Below are 20,766 nucleotides of genomic sequence, written 5' to 3' on the forward strand. Positions count from 1 at the left end.
AACACGCTACATGTACATTTTCATTCTCCTTATGGTTCTTCCCATGTGTCTAATTTTGCTATTCTCTCTTTGGAGCTTAAGTTACTCTGATACAATGGAGATAATAATACAATGCATAGTAATACAATACATTTTGTAGGATATTGTGAAGATTAAGTGAAATCACAAAGGTCATCATTGGTGAAACAGTGTTTTCTGAGATTATGTGTGTTTGAATACAAAGAAGGGGGTGGGAAGGAGAGAGAGAAAATAGCTTTAGCTAGGTACTTAAGCACAGTTTTAAGTACTTTCACAAGAACTATCAAACCTCACAGTCCAATAGCGTGAAAGCAGGGTGGGTAAAAGCTCAGAACTGAGCCAGACTGCATTGTTTCAAATATTTCCATTTTACAACAAGTATTAAGTAGGTAAGTAGTGGGTACATCACTAGGAGAGTAAGTAGAGAAATTTGGATTAAAATCCAGGCTGACTCTAAGTAGCTGTGGCTTTAGTATGTCCCTTCAGGCGGTTCAGAATTTCTTGGCTGCCAGGGAGAGGTCTTGGGTTTACTTATCCCATCACTATTTAAACTTTCCATGACTGATTTTAGTCCCTCCCTGGGAGTGGCTGATCTTTATAAAAGACAAATCTAACTCCCTACTTAGAATATTTCAATTCTTTTAGCGTAACACCCAGTTTAATAGTTCTTTATCTAATTTACATTATTTTCAAAGACTGCCTAACTTGTATTTTTTTCCGTTTTTGTCCATGGTTTACTTCGGCGGGACTGAATCTTTAATGTCAGTACTCTCAACTCTCAGCCAGCACTTCGCCTCGCACCCAATATGCACTCAATAAATGCTAGCTCAAAGTATGAATGAATCAAAGAATCGCGGAACACAGACGCTGAGCCGGGTCGGCCTGGGAGTTCCAAAGTTCGGGAGGGGACAGGAGGCGGGCTGTGGCTGTCACATGATAAGGCGGGGCAAATCCCATGTGCTCCGCGGCGCCGGGCGCTGCTCCGCCCTCTGCGCCGGTCACGTGGGGGCGCCGGCTGCGCCTGCGGAGAAGCGGTGGCCGCCGAGCGGGATCCGTGCGGGGAGCCGGAAATGGTTGTGGACTACGTCTGTGCGGCTGCGTGGGGCTCGGCCGCGCGGACTGAAGGAGACTGAAGGTAAAGCCGCCATGTCCGGGCCCGACCCGGCCCCCCCACCCCCTCCCCCCGCATCCGCCGCCATCCGGGCCGGGACCGGCTACCCTGCGCCGCCGCCCCAGCGCTCTGGCCCCGCGGCCCAAGCCCGGACCCCGGCCCGCCAGGGCCCGATCCCCGGCCCACGTGTGCCCGGCCTGGCTCGGCCTGGCTGCCGGGTGGGGGTGGGGGAGCACGGGGCCGGAATATGCGGTTCCCGCAGGCCGGGAGGCGCCGGGTTCCCCGGCCGCTAAGTGCCACCTCGGCCCGACCCGAGGAGGCCCCGCGGGCGCAGGCACCGCGGCTCCCGGCCCGCCGCCCCCTCCCCCCTTTGCGGCCCGGCCGCCGGGAAGTGACACGTTGTTCTTTGGCACTGGCCGGCGCTGCGCAGGGAGGGCGCAGGGGAGGGAGGCGGCGGCGGCGGGCAGGGAGGAGCCCCCGGCCCCGCCCGCCCTCCAGGCCGACCCTCACTTGCTTCAAACCGGCTCTTCTTCGGCCGCCTCCCGCCTGGCCTTTTACGGCCCGACTGCCGCCCTTCCTGGTCTCCACTCCCGGGCGGCGGCAGGCCTCACCTCTGGCCCCGCGTGGGTGCCTCTGCTACCACCCACGGCAGGCATGCCTCGTGTGCCCCTGGGCCAGGCCCCGAACCCGGTGTCCCCGGGTGGGGGGTGGGGACACCGCGGCCGAAGCTGCTAGCTCCGTTTGTGATCCGGGAGCCTGGTGCCAGCGAGACCTGGAATTTCCGGTCTGGTTGGTCTTGGGCCCCGCGGAGCCAGGTTGATACCCCTCACCTCCCAACCCCAGGCCCTCGGATGCCCAGAACCTGTAGGCCGCACCGTGGATTTGTTCTTAACCGAGGGGGTGAGTGAAGGGCTGTTTCAGCAGATCGAGGGGGGAGGGGGGGTTGGAGGTGGTGAGGGTTTGACAGGGTGTTGGTGGGGACATAAGCTGGATCTTTAATGTTCCTTTACCCCCTTGGCGCCTCCGGGGCTCATTGTGGGACCCAGCCCTTGCTTCAACCCCTCCCCCGCTCCATTTGCCTTAAGTTTGTGTCCATTTCCTTTTCTGAGCGCCACTCTTTCCCAACAGGTGCTGGGGGGACCCTGATGTGGCACCAAATGAAATGAACAAAGCTCCACAGCCCACAGGCCCCCCACCTGCCCCATCCCCTGGACTCCCACAGGTAATTAGGGAGGAATTAACAGGGACTGGGGTGGGGGTTGGGGAGACCAGGCAGCCAGGTCAGGAACAGGTTCCAACCTCTGGATTTTCCCACCCCCTTCTCTGTCAGGGCAAAGTGCAGCTTCTTGCTGCCAAATTGAGACAGGGCCCCCAGGCTGTTCCCAGGGGCTGTCATTGGGAGGGTATATGTGGACTGTTGAGGCTCTTGCCACAGATCTGCTCCCCTTCACCAGCTTGAGTTTCTGCACCACCTGGGTTTCCCCTCTTGCTGAAATCTGGTCTCCCCCCTTCAGCCAGCGTTTCCCCCGGGGCAGACAGCACCGGTGGTGTTCAGTACGCCTCAAGCGACACAAATGAACACGCCTTCTCAGCCCCGCCAGGTGAGGGGCTGTGGGGAGGGGAGTAGGGGGCCTGGGTGGGACCCATGTAAAGTTTAGGCCACTTTGGGCCTAGGATGGAAACTCTGGAGGCCCTGTACCTGCCCCGGTTTCCTGACAGTTGCTATGTGTTCTTTCATGCGGTTCTGCACTTTGCACTGTTGATTACTCACGGTGGCTGGCCCCTCGGGGAGTATGTTGTTGGTGGGGATGGCATTACTAGGGGTTCTGGTGCCTTGAGAACTGGGGGCAGTGCTTTGGGCCTTGCTGCCAACTCCTTTCCTATTTCCTCCTTTTACTGGAGGTCGCCATTGCTCCATTCCTCATCCCTTCTTTCTCTTTGGACTGTGGGAAGAGAAACATTCCAGCTGGTTCTTACCTTTCTCTATTCCCTAAATTCTTCCTCACTAAATGGGAGCGGATTCTTGTCCTGCCTCCTTCATTTTTCTCCCCCTCATCACCTTGGGGATAATTCTCTTCTTTCCTGTCCCCATGTGCTCTCAGGGAGGATTCAGGTCTCTGCAGGTAATACCCCTTTGCTAATCCTGGACTCTCTCTTGGCCTCACCCTTACCCTCCTCCCTAGTCAGGGGCTAGACACAGGGACTGGGGTTCCTCAGGGTGGGACTTGTTGGCTGTCCAGGTCCTCAGTCTGAGGCTGACCAGTGCATGTTAGGGGCTAAATCTTGCATAGCGCGTATCTGGGACCTGGGAAACTTGCATGTTAGCGGTTAGCTCCTCAGTACCTTAGGATGGTGCAGTGCATGCTGGGGAGTATGCTGCTGAAAAAGGCTTTACTTAGGCATGATGCATCTGGGTATTAGGAAGCCTCTGCTGAAGGATAGCGTGGAGGAGGTGACATGAGTATGCATGGCAGGGAGGGAGTAAATATACCGAGTGCAAAGTGTGTACCTGAGTTTGGAGGGCACACGTGAGTACAAGAGGCCACTTTACCATCAGTTGGTCAAGTGAGTTTGGCAGTGTTGGTCCCATGCTCCAAAGCCCCCGGTACTTCTCTCCAGACTAGAGACATAGTGGAATGGCCATTTTGCTGTCCAGTTCCTCCCCTGCCCAGTGCCAACTGCCTTCCTCCCTCCTGACAGCACTTCTACCCTAGCCGGGCCCAGCCCCCGAGCAGTGCAGCCTCCCGAGTGCAGAGTGCAGCCCCTGCCCGCCCTGGCCCAGCTGCCCATGTCTACCCTGCTGGATCCCAAGTAATGATGATCCCTTCCCAGATCTCCTACCCAGCCTCCCAGGGGGCCTACTACATCCCTGGACAGGTGAGGCTGGAGGCTTGGGTGCTGAAGCCACACAACCTTGTCCCTGCTCCCCCACCTCCCCTACCCTGATCCTCCAGTCCCATCTCTGCTCTAGAGTTGGGACTTTCTTCTGGTCATTGCCCAGAGTTGGCTTGTCCTGTCTTGCCCTGCATTCTCTTTGTAGTCTGATGTGGTATTCGTAGCTCCCTCAACTCCTTCTCTCCCTTCCTTATCCCCCTTCCCCTCCACCAGGGCCGTTCCACATATGTTGTCCCGACACAGCAGTATTCTGTGCAGCCGGGAGCCCCAAGCTTCTACCCAGGTGCAAGCCCTACAGAGTTTGGGACCTACGGTAAGCGGGGTCTGGAGTCAGGGAGAGTGAGTCCCAGGGAGCATTTAAACTTGCCTAATTTCTAGGACCCTTCCCAGGCCTGTCTCTTGCTCTAAAAATGATAAGCAGTAGTCGGGATTGGTGCTTAGTTTGTAACTGGCTTTGGGGGGTGGGGGGGGGAGAGGATTTTACATTATTGTTGAGAGTTGTAGAGTCCTCCCCATGTCAAGGGATATAGTTCAGGTGCTAGTTTGAGAACCTGTCAGTAAATATTCCCTGACACTTCTTCCATGGTTGGGGGGAGCCCATGTAACGTGGATTTGGGAGGTTTCTGTAGCTGTTTTTCATTTATATTCTAGGAAAGGATTAGTCTGTTCTTTATGGCAGTGGTTTCCAAAATTTTTTGACCATCAGGAAAAATTTTGAGTATGTACTTCTAATACATGTATGTTTTTGTTTGTTATACGTATGCATAATTTAAACAAATAACACTTAATGTTGCTTGTCAAAAACAAGTGGAGGTTATGGGATGATATTAAAGAATGTATCCCATTTTGGAGACCATTGCTTTAAGGAATTTTCCTCATCCTGGGCCTGGTTCATAATGTTACTTTTTGTTTCCTAGCCCCTTACCAGAGGGCTGGAGACTGGAATTGGACTCAGGTTGAATGGAACAGGGTTGGCAAATCTGTTTTTATCATTCGCAGCCAAAGACCTGATTCTGTTTCAGGTTAAGTAGTTGCTGCTCTCTCAGAGTACATGTGTGTTTTGCTGGGGGTGGGATGCATCCATGTTACCTTATGGGGTAGAAGAGGAACAGACATAGTAGCTGGTGTGTGGTGGGGAAGGAGTGCCTGCCTACAAGGGGTGTGTGTGTCAGTGTTAGGAATTCTTGTAAACGCAGTTCAGACTGGTTCCCCAGCTTTGACAGACACCTAATTCCCTTGGGGAGGAGGGTGGGGCAGGGTAAGGGGCCGGCTATGGGTGATGAGAGGTTCTCCAGGGGCTGGGAGGCATTTGTGCTCAAGCAGGCAACTGTATGTGGTTGGGCCCTGACCCTGCCACTATTCTTCCTTTCCTTGTCCCCCCGCCTCCCCCAAGCTGGCGCTTACTACCCAGCCCAGGGTGTGCAGCAGTTTCCCACTGGTGTGGCTCCCCCACCTGTTTTGATGAATCAGCCACCCCAGATTGCTCCAAAGAGGGAGCGGAAGACGGTGAGTAGCAGCAAGGGGTTGTAGGACATCTGGGAAAGCAAGGATCAAGGTCAGGCACATTGTGGGTCAGGGAGCAGGAAGTTGAGGGAGATCTTCACCTGAGAGTAGGCAGAGAATGGGGATGTGTGAAATGCTCAGGATCTTTGTAAGGTACTAAGATTGCAGTATAGAAGAAGCTGACTAGAAGATTGAAGTATCTGGGAGGGAAATTCTTGAGAGACCTGGGTTTTCTGTCCATAACATCTAAGTTTGGTTTTGGGTTTCTGGTGGCTTGCCTTGGAAATGGTTTGTTTTCTGTGTCCCCACCCCCCAGTCCTGGAAGCTCTTGAGGCCTCCGCCTCTGCTCAGTCCTCAAGCCCTGGGCGTGGTGCCCAGAATAGGGTGCCAGGGCTGGGGAAGCCGCTGAGTCACCCTGGCTCCACCCACTGGATCTGGGCCCTGCCCCCAGAGATCAGGCAGACTAGCCACAAGTGAGCCGGTTGGGTGCTAGATGGGGGTCCTGGGCCCCTGGGCGTGCAGCCACTTCTTGGGGACTGGTGGCGCAGGGATAAGGGAGGGAGGGGCATTGTGATGTACGTGTCTGCTCTGTGAGGTCAAGAGTGTCTTGGGGTGGGGGCCAGGGCACAGACTACAAGAGCAGCCGGATGGGTTGACAGTAGAACTTATGGGGTTTCTGGCACCTACCCACCTGCTTCCCAGTGGGGGGTGGTGGGTTGGCCTGGAGTATTAGGAGTGGGGCAGGGTGGAGAGGTGGGCTGCTCCTGTTTCCCACTTATCCCGTAGCTTTTTTTCCCCAGATCCGAATTCGAGACCCAAACCAAGGAGGGAAGGATATCACAGAGGAGATCATGTCTGGGGCCCGCACTGCCTCTACACCCACCCCTCCCCAGGTACTGTCTGTCCTTTGAGTGATGCCCTGACTGGGATGGCTGTTGTTCCCTGGATTCCCAGGTCCCTTGGTCTTTTTCTTCAACTAAGGGACTTATTTCCCTGCTTTCCTGGATTTCTAGGCAGCTAAAGTAGAAATGGCTGTAGCAGGGTTGTGGGACTCTTCAGGGCAAACTTGGTAACCCTTTGTGTCCTGCAGACGGGAGGCGGTCTGGAGCCTCAGGCTAATGGGGAGACACCCCAGGTTGCTGTCGTCGTCCGGCCAGGTAAGTAAGCAGGTGGTGCATGGATCTTACAGAGAAAAGGAGTGTGGCCATTTAAAATGCCAAGAAAGTAGAGTGACTTGAACTGGGTGTCAGAGAAGAATGACTTAGGTTTCAAGTAGTAGAATTTAAGGGCAGATTGGATTTTGAGTGAGAATGAAAAAGACTTGGGTGGGAGAAGACTGGTGTGTGTAGGAGGGGCTATTAGGTGGGGAATGCTTGGCTGGGAGGAGGAACAACAATCACAGGGAAGGACTTGCCTCTAATTACCTGTTCTTTCTATGGTGCAGATGACCGGTCGCAGGGAGCAATCATTGGGGAGCGGCCAGGGTTACCTGGCCCAGAGCACAGCCCTTCAGAATCCCAGCCTTCATCACCTTCTCCAACCCCATCACCGCCCCCAGTCTTGGAACCGGGATCTGAGCCTAATCTCACAGTCCTGTCTGTTACTGGGGACACGATGACAACGGGGATGATACAGACGTCTGTAGAAGAATCAACCCCCACGCCCCCTGAAACTGGGGAGCCATATTGCCTCTCTCCAGAACCCACTCCCCTCGCTGAACCCATATTGGAAGTAGAAGTGACGCTGAGCAAACCAGTTCCAGAGTCTGAGTTCTCTTCCAGTCCTCTCCAGGTTCCCAGCCCCCTGGCATCTCACAAGGTGGAAATTCTTCCTGAGCCTAATGGCACAGTCCCATCTGAGAATTTGGAACCAGAGGTGGAGTCAAGCCCAGAGCTTGCCCCTCTCCCTCCTCCAGCTTGTCCCTCTGAATCCCCCATGCCTGTTGCTCCAACTGCCCAACCTGAGGAACTGCTCAACGGAGCCCCTTCACCACCAACTATGGACATAAACCCAGCCAGTGAACCGGAGGAACAGGCCAAGGAGGCTACAGTGTCGGTGACTCCCCCCACTGTCCTTTCTGCTACCCCAGCTCTGGCTCCTCCACTGGCTTCCCCTGCTCAGGAGGAGGACATGGAGGAGGAGGAAGAAGAGGAAGAGGAAGGAGAAGCTGAGGGTGAGAAGGGAGGAGAGGAACCTCTCCCCCAAGAGAGCACCCCTGTCCCAGCCCACCTGTCCCAGGATTTGGAGGTGGCAGTAGCCACCCAAGGTAAGGTGCTGCTGGATGGTGGAGGTGGGGCAGGCTGGGTGTGGTTTTTTCCTTTGTTGATGGATGACCTCTTGGGCCATTGTGTCTGGGTCATAGAAGCCCTGTAATGGAACTCTCAAGGGCTAGATTGAGGAATTATAAGTTGAGAGAGGATGTGATGAAAAAAGGGAATATTGTACAGTGGCTTTTTATTTTCCCAGAGGTTGGGGTACTCCTTAAGTTATTCTCACTCCTCCCCCCCAAATAGTGGCAGTGTCTGTGCCAAAGAGGAGACGGAAAATTAAGGAGCTAAATAAGAAGGAGGCTGTAGGAGACCTTCTAGATGCCTTCAAGGAGGTAAGGGAGCAGAGGGAGAGGAGAACGCGGAGGGAGAAGGGCAGAGTTTGGGTGTGGAACAGTGGTGACAGTGCAGCCAAGATGAAATGTCCGATGGTTCCAGGCGAACCCAGGGGTACCAGAGGTGGAAAATCAGCCTCCTGTAGGCAACAATCCCAGCCCAGAGCCTGAGGGCAGCAGTGTGCCCCTGCGGTCTGAGGAAGGAGAGGAGACCTGGGATTCAAAGGAAGACAAGATTCAAAATGCAGAGAATATCCAGCCAGGGGAACAGAAGTATGAATATAAGTCAGGTATGTGGAAAGAACGGGTGAGAAAGTATGCTTGTCAGGATCCAGGAGAGAGCAGTGTGATGGCTTCATCCTGTTTTCCATGCAGATCAGTGGAAGCCTCTAAACCTTGAGGAGAAAAAGCGTTACGACCGAGAGTTCCTGCTTGGCTTTCAGTTCATCTTTGCCAGTATGCAGAAGCCTGAGGGATTGCCCCACATCAGTGACGTGGTGTTGGATAAGGTTGGTACACCTGAGGGAGAGAGTAAGTTTATGCTGGTTGGATGGCTAAAGAGGAGCCAGAGGTCCTGAAAGAGTGGTCAGTGGCTAGCCCTGTCCTGTTTCTGATACCTTCTCTGTCTTTTTCACAGGCCAATAAAACACCATTGCGACCGCTGGACCCCTCTAGACTTCAGGGCATAAATTGTGGCCCAGACTTCACTCCGTCCTTTGCCAACCTTGGCCGACCAGCCCTTAGCAACCGTGGGCCCCCAAGGGGTGGGCCAGGTGGGGAGCTGCCCCGAGGGCCGGTGAGTGGGACTGACAAGGGGTGTGCTGGGGGAGTTTGCCCCTGTATCTCATTGAGGGGTGGGGAGAAGTCTGCCCTGGAGATGTGAGCGATGGTGGTCGTTGTGCTGACTGGTTCCCTGTCTTCTGTCCCTGCTCCTTGCTTAGCAGGCTGGCCTGGGACCCCGGCGATCTCAGCAGGGCCCCCGAAAGGAACCACGGAAGATCATTGCCACAGTGTCAATGACCGAAGATATAAAACTGAATAAAGCAGAAAAGGCCTGGAAACCCAGTAGCAAGCGGACGGCGGCTGATAAGGACCGAGGGGAAGAGGATGCTGATGGCAGCAAAACCCAGGTACCTGAAAGTTGTGCCTTGGTCTCCAATCCTTCTCTTGAAGGTCTACCCTCTGAGCCAGCCTTGACCTCTTTGCTCCTGGCCATTCTCATCACTAGCATCTATCCGAGTCCCCACGACCCTCTCCACCCCTCCCAGCAGCCCCTGAACATGTCACTGGATTCTATGCCTTCTCTGTTCCCTCTCTCCTCCAGGACCTGTTCCGCAGGGTGCGCTCCATCTTGAATAAACTGACACCCCAGATGTTCCAGCAGCTAATGAAGCAGGTGACACAGCTAGCCATTGATACCGAGGAACGTCTCAAAGGAGTCATTGACCTCATCTTCGAGAAGGCCATTTCAGAACCCAACTTCTCCGTGGCCTATGCCAACATGTGCCGCTGCCTCATGGCGGTTAGTTTCCACCATTCTCTAAGCTTTGTGGTCTAGTTCTCACTTCTCGTCCTAAGCCTCTGAGTCCAGCTTCTTGGTTCTTCCATCCTGTGCTGATGGTGGCAGCCAGAATGAGGCAGAGCCGGGTCAGAGGTCCTCAGGGGTCATGTAGTTGAAGACTTTTGGAGGGTTTTCCTTGCCCTGCCCTCGACTGGTCTGAATGTGATGTTCTCTTTGACGTACAGCTGAAAGTGCCCACTACAGAAAAGCCAACAGTGACTGTGAACTTCCGAAAACTGTTGTTAAATCGATGTCAGAAGGAGTTTGAAAAAGACAAAGATGATGATGAGGTTTTTGAGAAGAAGCAAAAAGAGATGGATGAAGCTGCTACGGTGAGAGAAATTCCACTCCCGATTCCGCCACTGCACCCGGTTGCTCCTCAGCTGCACAAGTGGGAGTGGGGATAGTGGTGTTTGGGGGCAGTTCTCTGCCTTAGAATGTGAGTGCTTGGTGCTAGCTGCCAGGTAGTGGAGGGAAGGTTTTAACTGAGTGGCTGGTGTCCTTTTGATGTGACCCCTGTCCTGTGACTGGCAGGCAGAGGAACGGGGACGCCTGAAAGAGGAGCTGGAAGAGGCTCGAGACATAGCCCGGCGGCGCTCGTTAGGGAATATCAAGTTTATCGGGGAGCTGTTCAAACTGAAGATGTTAACAGAGGCAATCATGCATGACTGTGTGGTTAAACTACTTAAGAACCATGATGAAGAGTCCCTTGAATGCCTTTGCCGTCTGCTCACCACCATTGGCAAAGACCTGGACTTTGAAAAGGCCAAGGTAGGGGTCCTGGGGTATGGGAAAGGCCAGGCTAAAGCACACAGGGTCTGCCGTACACTGACCAACACCCTTCCCGGCTGTTGTGTTGGTGTGGCACTGTGTGCCCCTGAGCTGCAGTGGTAGAGCTGAAAGCCTGAGGAGGGGCAGGATCTGAAGCTGCAGATGACCTAGATCCCTTTGCTTCTTGCTAGCCCCGGATGGATCAGTATTTCAACCAGATGGAAAAAATTATTAAAGAAAAGAAGACTTCATCCCGGATCCGCTTTATGCTGCAGGATGTGCTGGATCTGCGAAAGGTATGTGTTCCCTCTTTCCCACTGTCAGCCTGCTGCCTCTGACCCCACAGCCCCCACTTCCTGACGCTGGTCTGGTCCTCTCTGATGTAATTACCCTGTGACTGGCCTATCCCACAGAGCAACTGGGTGCCACGCCGAGGGGACCAGGGTCCCAAGACAATTGACCAAATCCACAAGGAAGCTGAGATGGAGGAGCATCGGGAGCACATAAAAGTGCAGCAGCTAATGGCCAAGGGCAGCGACAAGCGTCGAGGTGGCCCTCCAGGCCCACCCATCAGTGAGTTGGAGGCTGGGACTGAGGAGGGACTGTGTGAGGGGTTGTGCTTTCCAATGATGACTTCTTCTTAGCGCCACGTGTCTGGGCCACTGAGACCCCATGATGGAACTGAGGATCTGAGGAAGGGAGGCTGGTGGCAGCTCTCCGGAGCGGGGTTGCTGGGACTTGCTCATCATTCCAGTGTGCTTTGCTTGTCCCAGGCCGTGGCCTTCCACTTGTGGATGATGGTGGCTGGAACACAGTACCCATCAGCAAGGGCAGCCGCCCTATTGACACTTCTCGACTCACTAAGATCACGAAGGTAGGGGTGTATATGTTGAAAGGGGTGATGGGAGAATAAAAGATTGGTCAGACAGGCCTTAAGCGTAGGCTTGGGTCTTAGTCCCCTTGCTTTCTGAAGTTGGGAATTTTCACAGCTTGAATTTTCACCCTTAGACCAACTAGTTAGATTTCTGGGCAGAACTGCCATCTCTAGGGAGTGAATTCGCATTCATCTGAACCAGTGATCAGCACCCTGACATGCATACCAAATCCAGCCATTCTGTGCCTCTGTATACCCACAAGCTACAAATGAGAGTTTTCTACATTTTTTTAATGGTTGGAGAGAAAAAGTGATACTTTGTGACAAGAAATTTTATAAAATGTAAATTTCAGTGTCTGTAAGGTTTTGGCACAGAACCACAGTCCTGCCTTGTAAGGGCTGTCTGTGACTGCTCCTGTGCTACAGTGGCAGTCGACTAGTTGAAACTGTATGGTCTGTAAAGCCTGAAACTTTTACTGGTCTAGGCTGCTTGTGGCTCTGTGTGGTCGGGGCTGGCTGGGGGCTTTGGCTGGATTAGACCCATGACTCTCCACTCCCTTTGCTTCCTCAGCCTGGCTCCATCGATTCTAATAACCAGCTGTTTGCACCTGGAGGTCGATTGAGCTGGGGCAAGGGTAGCAGTGGAGGCTCCGGAGCCAAGCCCTCCGATGCAGGTATGGAGGCCAGTGTTGCTGTCAAGAGCTGGGTGGTTTTTCCGCTCTCTTGAGGGCAGAGCCTTGTCTGTACGGGAGGCTTTCACTGCAGAGTGGTTAGATCATACAGGTGGTGTGTACTTGGGACTAGGGACTGAACTCTACCTTAGTGCCAGAACTAGGACCAGGTGTCTTTAATCTGAGTTTTCTGCTTCCCCAGCATCAGAAGCTGCTCGTCCAGCCACTAGTACCTTGAATCGCTTCTCAGCCCTTCAACAAGCAGTACCAACAGAAAGCACAGATAACAGACGGGTGGTGCAGAGGTGAGGTTTCCTCGATGTCTCTGTTCATCACACTGAGTTCTCATTGGGTTTTGGCTGCTAACACAGGGATTCTTAACACCTGTAATGCTCAGAGCTCCTGACTGAGTTGGGGTGTATTCCTGCTGCCAAGAACAAGGCCAGACAGTTGCTCAGCATGTTTGATAGTTAAAACAGGAGTGCACCTGGGCAGTACAGGTGAGAGACGATCTGCCTGTCTGTCTTCCAGGAGTAGCTTGAGCCGGGAACGAGGTGAGAAAGCTGGGGACCGGGGAGACCGCCTAGAGCGGAGTGAACGGGGAGGTGACCGTGGTGACCGGCTTGATCGCGCGCGAACACCCGCCACCAAGCGGAGCTTCAGCAAGGAAGTGGAGGAACGGAGTAGAGAGCGGCCCTCTCAGCCTGATGGACTGCGCAAGGCAGCTAGCCTCACGGAGGATCGGGACCGCGGGCGGGAAGCTGGTAAGGGGCCAGGGGAAGGGAAGAGAAGAGTGTGGGCTGGTTTGGGACCAACCAGTCCCCAGACAATGTCTTCAGGGCTCCAGACCCTGTTTGCTAGGAAGACTGGAACTGATGAATCTGTGATATGTTTTTCTCCACTCAGTGAAGCGAGAAGCTGCCCTCCCTCCGGTGGGTCCCCCGAAGGCTGCGCTCTCTGAAGAGGAGCTGGAGAAGAAATCTAGGGCCATCATTGAGGAGTACCTCCATCTCAATGACATGAAGGCAAGCCATAGGAGTGGTCTGAGTGAGGGATGGTAGGGTGCGTGGGAAGGGGCCTGTGCTGACAGGCAGGGGTAGAGGGTCTGAGCTACACAGTGACTGGTCTCCCTTCTCTGCTCTGCGTCCCTCCAGGAGGCAGTGCAGTGCGTGCAGGAGCTGGCCTCGCCCTCACTGCTCTTCATCTTTGTGCGGCACGGCATCGAGTCCACACTGGAGCGCAGCGCCATTGCTCGGGAGCACATGGGGCGGCTGCTGCACCAGCTGCTCTGTGCCGGACACTTCTCCACTGCTCAGTACTACCAAGGGTATGACTGACTTCTGTAGGCCTCCCATTCTTACCTTCCCATACCTTTCTCTCCTTTGTAGGACCCTTGAATAAGAGTTTAGGCCCCTCAGCTATTCTGGTCAACATAATTTTTGGCATGGTTGGGGGTGAGCTGTCTAAGGAGCAGAAGGTGGCCTTAGTGTGAGATAGGGCTTCCCTGATGGTTCAGTTGGTAAAGAATCCACCTGCAGTGCAGGAGACCCCAGTTCGATTCCTGGGTCGGGAGGCTCTGTTGGAGAAAGGGATAGGCTACCCACGACAGTATTCTTGGGTTTGCCTTGTGGCTCAACTGGTAAAGAATCTGCCTGCAAGGCAGGAGACCTGGGTTCGATCCCTGAGTTGGGATGATCCCCTGGAGAAAAAGGCTACCCACTCCAGTATTCTGGCCTGGAGAATTCCATGGACTGTACAGGCCATGGGGTTGCAAAGAGTCGGACACGCCTGAGCAGCTTTCACTTAGTGTGAGGTAATTGCCCCATGTTTAGGAAATGTTCCTGAGGAGGGCCCTGCAGTTGATCCCTTTAGCTATGCCTTTGTTGCCTCAGAAGGAGGGCAACAAAGGAGTGCAGGCTTGTCTTAGAAGGTCCTGACTTTGAATTCCCTATGCAGGCTATATGAAATTCTAGAGTTGGCTGAAGACATGGAAATTGACATTCCTCATGTGTGGCTCTACCTAGCAGAATTGATAACGCCCATTCTGCAGGAAGGTGGGGTGCCCATGGGGGAGCTGTTCAGGTAAGCCCCCTCTGGTGGAATTCAGGGGAGGTAAAGGTAGGAAGGAGAGAGAAAGGAGGTGTGGTGGGTCAGAGCCCTGGATTTAGGAACCGATGGGCTAGTATGTTGAGAGAGTGTGGGAGGCTAATTTAACAACTGAATGTTTATCTTACAGGGAAGTAACAAAACCTCTGAGACCCCTGGGCAAGGCTGCTTCCCTGTTGGTAGAGATCCTGGGGCTCCTGTGCAAAAGCATGGTGAGTGAGCCTTTCAGAGGTTGTTTGTTTAGGACGTCTCTTCCACCATGTGGTTTGGGGTGCTGGTGGTGACCCTGAAGCCTCGTGGTCCTTTGGCGGGATGGTGGTGCTGGGTGGGTACCTGGGAGGGAAAATGTTGAGGCTGGTACTCTTGCTCAGACCAGTTCCTATAGTAGGTTCTGGCCAAGGCTGGAGGAGAATGAGAATCTAAGGCCCTCTGGAGAAGGAAATGGCCATCCACTCCAGTATTCTTAACTGGAAAATCCCATGGACAGAGGAGCCTGGCAGCTACAGTATGGGGTGGCAAAGAGTTGGACAGGACTGAGCAACTGAGCACAAGGTCCTAGGCCTTTGATTGATTAGTTGATTCATTCAGCTAGCATCTTTTAGAACGTTGACTACATACTGGGCAAAGTACTGTGAAATTGCAAAGGGATGTCTGTTTGGTAATGTTCACAACAGAAACTGCTTTATTAAAGTTAACTTTGACTAGCAAATACAAAGGTGAAATGACTGAACGGGCAAGCTGTGTGGTGATGAGAAGTCGGGAAATAAACAGTTTTAAGAGAGTGCAGCTCTGGAACATGGAGGAGTGAGCCTTTGAATCAGAGAGAAATTGTCCTTTCATATTTTTTTAGGTAAAAATGTGTACCAGATAGTTTCTAAGAAGTATAAAATAATAATTCAAAGAAAAATTGATCTAGTAGTATTTCATTGACTCCAAGGTGCCATGGATTTTGTGACATTTATGCACTGCTAAGAAAGAAAAAACTTACGGTCTTATTTTAAAACTGTGGTATGTCACCTGTGAGACAGCTTGATTTTAATGGTGTTAAGATGGACATTTTTAAAGTCCATGAAGTACTTTTGTCAAGGGTTGAGGACATCATCCTGAATATGTTGTTGTAAAACTGTGATGGCTTCAGAATCTCTTGCCCCTTAGAGAAAATGAACTCAGACTGCCATTTACTGATTTGCGTTGGGGTTATATCTTCTAAATTTTTCTGGACTTGGGAGCTGAATACTTGTTAGAAGTTGTTCTCTCCCATAAGCATTTGTTACTTGCAATAATGAAAAACTAAGCTATTTTGGAAAGAGAAGTGTAGATGAGTGTGGAAGGCTTGGGTGAGGTATTTCGATTTGGTTGTTTACCTTTTGTGGTCCAGTAATTCTTTGAGAGTCCTGTGACAGCTAGTTGACATTTTCCTAGAGGCTCTCAGGCCACTTCCTGAGCCTCATAGCACTGTGGTAGGTAACTTCTCATGACTTTGGATGGTTATTTGACTGATGTTTGTGCTCGGTACTAGACTGTAGCCATGGACACACTGTTCCCATTCAGTATCTTAGCATCCTGAGCTGCTTGCAGGTGTCTGGTGAGATTACAGTATGCATTTGTTAGATGATATTTGTGAAGTTGTTAGACTCTTGGAGAGAACGAGAGTTTCTGAGTTGGTCTAATGTTTTCCAGGGTCCTAAAAAGGTGGGGACGCTGTGGCGAGAGGCTGGACTCACCTGGAAGGAATTTCTACCTGAAGGCCAGGATGTCAGTGCCTTTGTCACTGCGCAGGTTTGTGACTGGACTTGGGTGGACTCTAGCACTTGGGGCCGGCCAGTCCTCTTTTGTATTATCTCATGTGATGCTTTTACCTCCCGACTGTGGGCCTTTCTGCTTGCAGAAGGTGGAGTATACCCTGGGAGAGGAGTCAGAAACCCCGGGCCAGAGGTTGTTCTCCTTCGAGGAGCTGCGCAGGCAGCTAGAGAAGCTGCTGCAGGAGGGCAGCAGTAACCAGCGGGTGTTTGACTGGATAGAGGTATGTTTCTCCTTGAGACTGGCGTGGAGAGAGAGAAGGTGGTGCTTGATGGGGGCAATAAGAATGGAGCCTTCCAGGCATAATTTAGAACTTTTGAGCCATTTGTTTCTCTTTCTCCTGCACAGGCCAACCTGAATGAGCAGCAGGTGACATCCAACACATTAGTTCGAGCCCTCATGACAACAGTCTGCTATTCTGCAATTATCTGTAAGAGGAGCCAGGGAGTTGGTGGGGCAAGGGTGGGCCCAGCAGATATGGAGGGAGGGAGGTTTTGGTCTTTACCTCTAGTTATGAACCAGGCTGAGGGTGCGTCATTCTACTTACCTCTGTCTTTCTCCCTGTAGTTGAGTCTTCTCTCCGAGTGGATGTTGCAGTGCTGAAAGCACGAGCGAAACTGCTACAGAAATACCTAAGTGACGAGCAGAAGGAGCTGCAGGCGCTCTATGCCCTCCAGGCCCTTGTAGTGACCTTAGACCAGCCCCCTAGTAAGAGCCAGGCCACGGGGATGGTGGGGGTGGATGGGCTGGAGGAACTACCAGATTGTAGGGGGACAGTGGTGGAGAGGGTCTCAACCCAAGAAAAGTGGGTGGTCCCTGGAGAGCAAAATATTTTCATGGTTGAGTCCTTTTCTCTCCAACACTGTTTCCTTACCAAGTGGAAAGCGTTAGACTTGGCCTTGAAGGTTAACCGACTGCCTGTTTTGTGCTTCCCCAATGGCTCACTGGGTAAAGAATTTGCCTAGCATTGCAGGAGACATGGGTTCGATCCCTGGGTGGGGAAGATCCCCTGGAGGAGGAAATGGCAACCCACTCCGGTATTCTTGCTGGGATAATCCCATGGCCAGAGGAGTCTGGCGGGCTGCAGTATGTGGTGTCACAAAGAGACACGACTGAGTGACTAAGCATGTACTCCTACCACGCACTGCGTGCCAGGGCATTGGGGTTGGGATATTAACAGTGATTAAGTCAAACATAGTTCCCACATGAGCATGGAGTTGGGTAAGTGTTGGAAGATGGGTCCTGCAGGATACTCTGGGAGAATTTACCTAGTCAGAGGGAATGAGTGGGAATTGACACATGGGGACTTCAATGACAAAGGGGAAGGGGAGACTTCTATGAACTGTATCTGTAAAGGGAGGCCCTGAGGGTGAAAACATACAAGGTAAAAACTTACAGAAGGCCAGTGTGGAAGAGCACAGCAGCCAGTTGTATGTGAGGCAAGTGGGGTGGAGAGATGGATGTGGCCAGGTCATGCAGGACTCTCTAAACCATGGGATGAATTTTGGGCTTTAGCCAAAGGACAGGAAAATTGGCCTTTGTGGAATTTCAAGCAGGGATTTTAAAAATTCTTTTTTAGTGTTTAGATCATCCTGGCCATTAGTGGGAAGAGTGATTTGGAGTGGGGTGAATGTGGCTAGATTGGCTGATCGGGGCATGTTGGTAGTGGCTCGGCCTCTCTGGTGGAAATGAGGATGGGAGAGGGTGGGCAGATTGAAGACACACTGGCCTGGGGATAGGGTGATGAGATTGGAAGTCATATATGACTCCTAGGATGGTTTTAGCGGGTGAAATGATAGTGGGGATGTCATTTACTGGGCAGTAGGGACCACTGGCAGAGAAGGCAATGGCACCCCACTCCAGTACTCTTGCCTGGAAAATCCCAAGGATGGAGGAGCCTGGTGGGCTGCAGTCCATGGGGTCGATAAGAGTCGGATGACTGAGCGACTTCACTTTCACTTTTCACTTTCATGCATTGAAGGAGGAAATGGCAACCCACTCCAGTGTTCTTACCTGGAGAATCCCAGGGGCTGGGGAGCCTGGTGGGCTGCCGTCTATGGGGTCGCACAGAGTCGAACACGACTGAAGCAACTTAGCAGCAGCAGCAGGGACCACTGGATCAAGTTGAGTTTGGTCATACTGAGTTTGTGGTCCTGGTGGGGATGATCAGAGATGTCAGTCGGGTAGGTAGGCAGCTAGCTGGGTATCTGATTTGGAGAGGAAGAGGTCAGGACTGAAGGCTCATTTCTTGAGGCACAGGACATATTAGGAGAAGGAAATGGTCTATAATGCTAGATGCTGCTTGAACAGATCTGAAAATTAGGGCCTCTGGTATGTGAAAACATGGAGGCTACCCTGGCAGAAACAGTATTTGGTAAAGCAGGGGGCAGGAGCTGGATTGAAAAGGACAGGGTAATACTCCCCTGAATCAGGAAGAAAACAGCAAGTGCAGACAAAAATTTAAAAAAAAAAAAAAAAATACTTCTATTATTTGATTTGGCTGAGCCAAGTCTTGGTTGTAGCTTGTGGGATCTAGTTCCCTGGCCAAGGATTGAACCCAGGCAGTCTTAGCCTTTGGACCACCAGGGAAGTCCCTAGAAGAAATGTTTGAATTCAACTAATCTCTTGTCAAAAGACAAATCTTTTGTCTGGCTGTGAAGAGATAGTAGTTGTTAAAAGGAGGCTTTTAGTGTTTAGGTGGGAGAAGCTTGGGCTTATAAATATGGGGCAGAGTGGTGGATAATTGATTGTGTAGAGTCACTGGGATAGGTATGCATGGGGTTTGGAAAACAAGTTTGGGATAAGTGATCTGTTGCTGCCATTGCTGAGGGATAGGGGTTGGAGGCTGTCCATAGCCTCAGTTGTGGATTTGAGGGGGTGTGCCTGAGGAACATCGTGGCTTGCAGTTTCTCTTAGATGGCTCAGTCAGTGTTTCACTGAGGCCTGGACTCTAGATTCTATGCTGTATTCAAAAGAAATGTAATCAACTTCTCAACTTCCTTTTGCTTTTAAATGTACTGTTTTCTTTGGAAAGACTGGCAGTGCATGTGGTGAATGGAATAGATTATGTTCAGGGTTGTACAAGTGCTTTGGAAGAAGGATGGAAAGCTGGGGGTGAGGGAGAAGCAGAGCAGAGAGGGTGCTTGAGTTGAGCCTAAAGGAATTCACTAGGAAGGTGATAAAAGGTGACAAGAGGAGCAATGTTCCTGGCAAAAGATACATCACACATAGAAGTGTCAAGGCCAGAGAAGGGGTGGATATATGTTCAGGAGATGTGTGAAAAGTAAGAGAAAATTGGGGTCAAGTTTGTCAGAATCTGTAAAATGGGGCCAGGGGCGGCTCAGTGAATGTTCAGGTTATACCCTTGACTTTTATGGGAGATACGTCTCAGCCTTTTGTGATTCCTCAAATTCAGGAGTACCAATTCTACAGTTTTCCCCATTAAGTAAATATATCATGAGTGAAGTTTGAAGCTGCTGAGGTGAGGCTGGGCGGGTTTGTACATTTTGGCCAAGTGACTCATTCTCACAAACCAGTGTCTTAGATCATGAGATTAGCGTGGTGTCAGAGACCTAGTCACTCTGGAATGGCCAGACACAAATGTCAGCATGCTGGGTCAGGGCCTTGTTTCAGCAGTGGAGCATAGGGGTGGGATTCCTGGGCAGTGGGATGGGGTGCTTGTGGACAGCACACGTCTAACTGCTGTTCTGCCTGCTTGCAGACCTGCTTGGGATGTTCTTCGACGCGCTATATGACGAGGACGTGGTGAAGGAGGACGCCTTCTATAGCTGGGAGAGTAGCAAGGACCCTGCTGAGCAGCAGGGCAAGGGCGTGGCCCTAAAATCTGTCACGACTTTTTTCAAGTGGCTTCGTGAGGCGGAGGAGGAGGAGTCTGACCACAACTGAGGGCGGGTGGGGCCGGGTTCTTGGAGCCCCATGGACACTCGGATGGCCAAGCCAGCTGCCTGGACTGCAAGGGAGGGGGGCGGCAGCAGCGGCGGCGGTGGCAGTGGGTGCCTGTAGTGCGATATTGTCTGAGCTAATAAAGTGGCTGAAGAGGCAGGATGGCTTGGGGCTGCCTGGGGCCCCCCTCCAGATGCTGCCAGGTGTCCCTCTCCTCCCCCTGGGGCACAGAGATATATTATATATAAAGTCTTGAAATTTGGTGTGTCTTGGGGGGGGCACCACCGCCTGCCCCTTGGGTCCTTTTTTATTTTCTGAAAATCACTCTTGGGACTGCCGTCCTCGCTGCTGGGGGCATATGCCCCAGCCCCTGCACCACCCCTGCTGCCTGAGCAGGGGGAAGGGGGGGCACGGTGCCTGTAATTATTAAACATGAATTCAATTACGCTCACTGCCTCTCTGCTTTATGGCCTGCTCCCTCTGGAGAAGGGGTCTGGATAGGTGGGCAGCCTCCTTTCCAGAGCTGGCACTGTAGCACACTGTTCCCTGTAACTGGGCACCCCTCTTTGCTCTTCCCCTGTCTGATCTGGAGGGTTAGGGAGTCTGCTGGATGGTTGGCCCTCAAAAATGGACATGGTGGGGCTCCCTGTAGGTTAGGAGGGGAGAAGGGACATAGCTACAGAGTACTTAATAGGACATACTTGCTGGTCTTGATCTATGACAATGTGCTGCAAGACCCCTGTATGTGAAGACCCAGGTTTCAGGCTATATAAGTTGGAACTTGCTACAGCTTTGAGGTCTCATCTGTAACATTAGAGCCCAGGATACAAAGAACGTCTTCTGTCCCTATGCAGTATGACCAGTAGCCCGGGCCCAGTGAGTGTGCGTGACCCGTCTCGCCGCTCCCCACCCTTGGTGTCTTGGGTCGGGGAGCACAGGACGAACCTTTTC

The 20,766-nt window shown here is 52.3% G+C and overlaps 1 protein-coding gene and 1 non-coding gene across 9 annotated transcripts; both read left to right on the top strand.

Moving 5' to 3' along the window:
- Positions 1-1,004: 1,004 nt before the first annotated feature.
- EIF4G1 (eukaryotic translation initiation factor 4 gamma 1) lies at positions 1,005-20,262 on the top strand. 8 transcript variants are annotated; one of them, XM_061166707.1, is made up of 33 exons: positions 1,005-1,153; positions 1,973-2,029; positions 2,258-2,351; positions 2,644-2,730; positions 3,830-4,006; positions 4,238-4,337; positions 5,418-5,530; positions 6,328-6,420; positions 6,618-6,684; positions 6,972-7,793; positions 8,041-8,129; positions 8,233-8,419; positions 8,505-8,638; positions 8,767-8,925; positions 9,071-9,259; positions 9,454-9,651; positions 9,876-10,022; positions 10,225-10,461; positions 10,653-10,757; positions 10,875-11,034; positions 11,235-11,335; positions 11,907-12,009; positions 12,209-12,311; positions 12,538-12,770; positions 12,913-13,031; positions 13,161-13,333; positions 13,963-14,088; positions 14,243-14,324; positions 15,793-15,891; positions 16,001-16,135; positions 16,261-16,342; positions 16,480-16,620; positions 19,634-20,262. In XM_061166707.1, exons 3-33 carry the CDS (start codon positions 2,292-2,294, stop codon positions 19,816-19,818), a joined length of 4,806 nt encoding a protein of 1,601 aa, XP_061022690.1. In that variant the 5' UTR covers positions 1,005-1,153; positions 1,973-2,029; positions 2,258-2,291; the 3' UTR covers positions 19,819-20,262. The 8 variants fall into 8 exon arrangements, with proteins under 8 accessions (XP_061022690.1, XP_061022691.1, XP_061022693.1 ...); XM_061166708.1 differs by having other exon boundaries at positions 9,074-9,259; XM_061166710.1 differs by lacking the exon at positions 3,830-4,006.
- Positions 11,083-11,158, top strand: LOC133074318 (small nucleolar RNA SNORD66). Its single transcript, XR_009697162.1, has one exon. It is a non-coding gene; the product is annotated as a small nucleolar RNA SNORD66 (small nucleolar RNA).
- Positions 20,263-20,766: the final 504 nt, after the last annotated feature.

Source organism: Dama dama, chromosome 19, assembly GCF_033118175.1.
Source record: "Dama dama isolate Ldn47 chromosome 19, ASM3311817v1, whole genome shotgun sequence".
Taxonomy (NCBI): Eukaryota; Metazoa; Chordata; class Mammalia; order Artiodactyla; family Cervidae; genus Dama; species Dama dama.

Excerpts from the sequence above, each read along its gene's own strand:
- EIF4G1 (XM_061166707.1), top strand. The coding sequence starts at position 2,292 with ATGAACAAAGCTCCACAGCCCACAGGCCCCCCACCTGCCCCATCCCCT. Across the intron at positions 10,462-10,652 it reads TGGACTTTGAAAAGGCCAAG|CCCCGGATGGATCAGTATTT; the intron begins GTAGGGGTCCTG and ends GCTTCTTGCTAG. Across the intron at positions 10,758-10,874 it reads ATGTGCTGGATCTGCGAAAG|AGCAACTGGGTGCCACGCCG; the intron begins GTATGTGTTCCC and ends CCTATCCCACAG.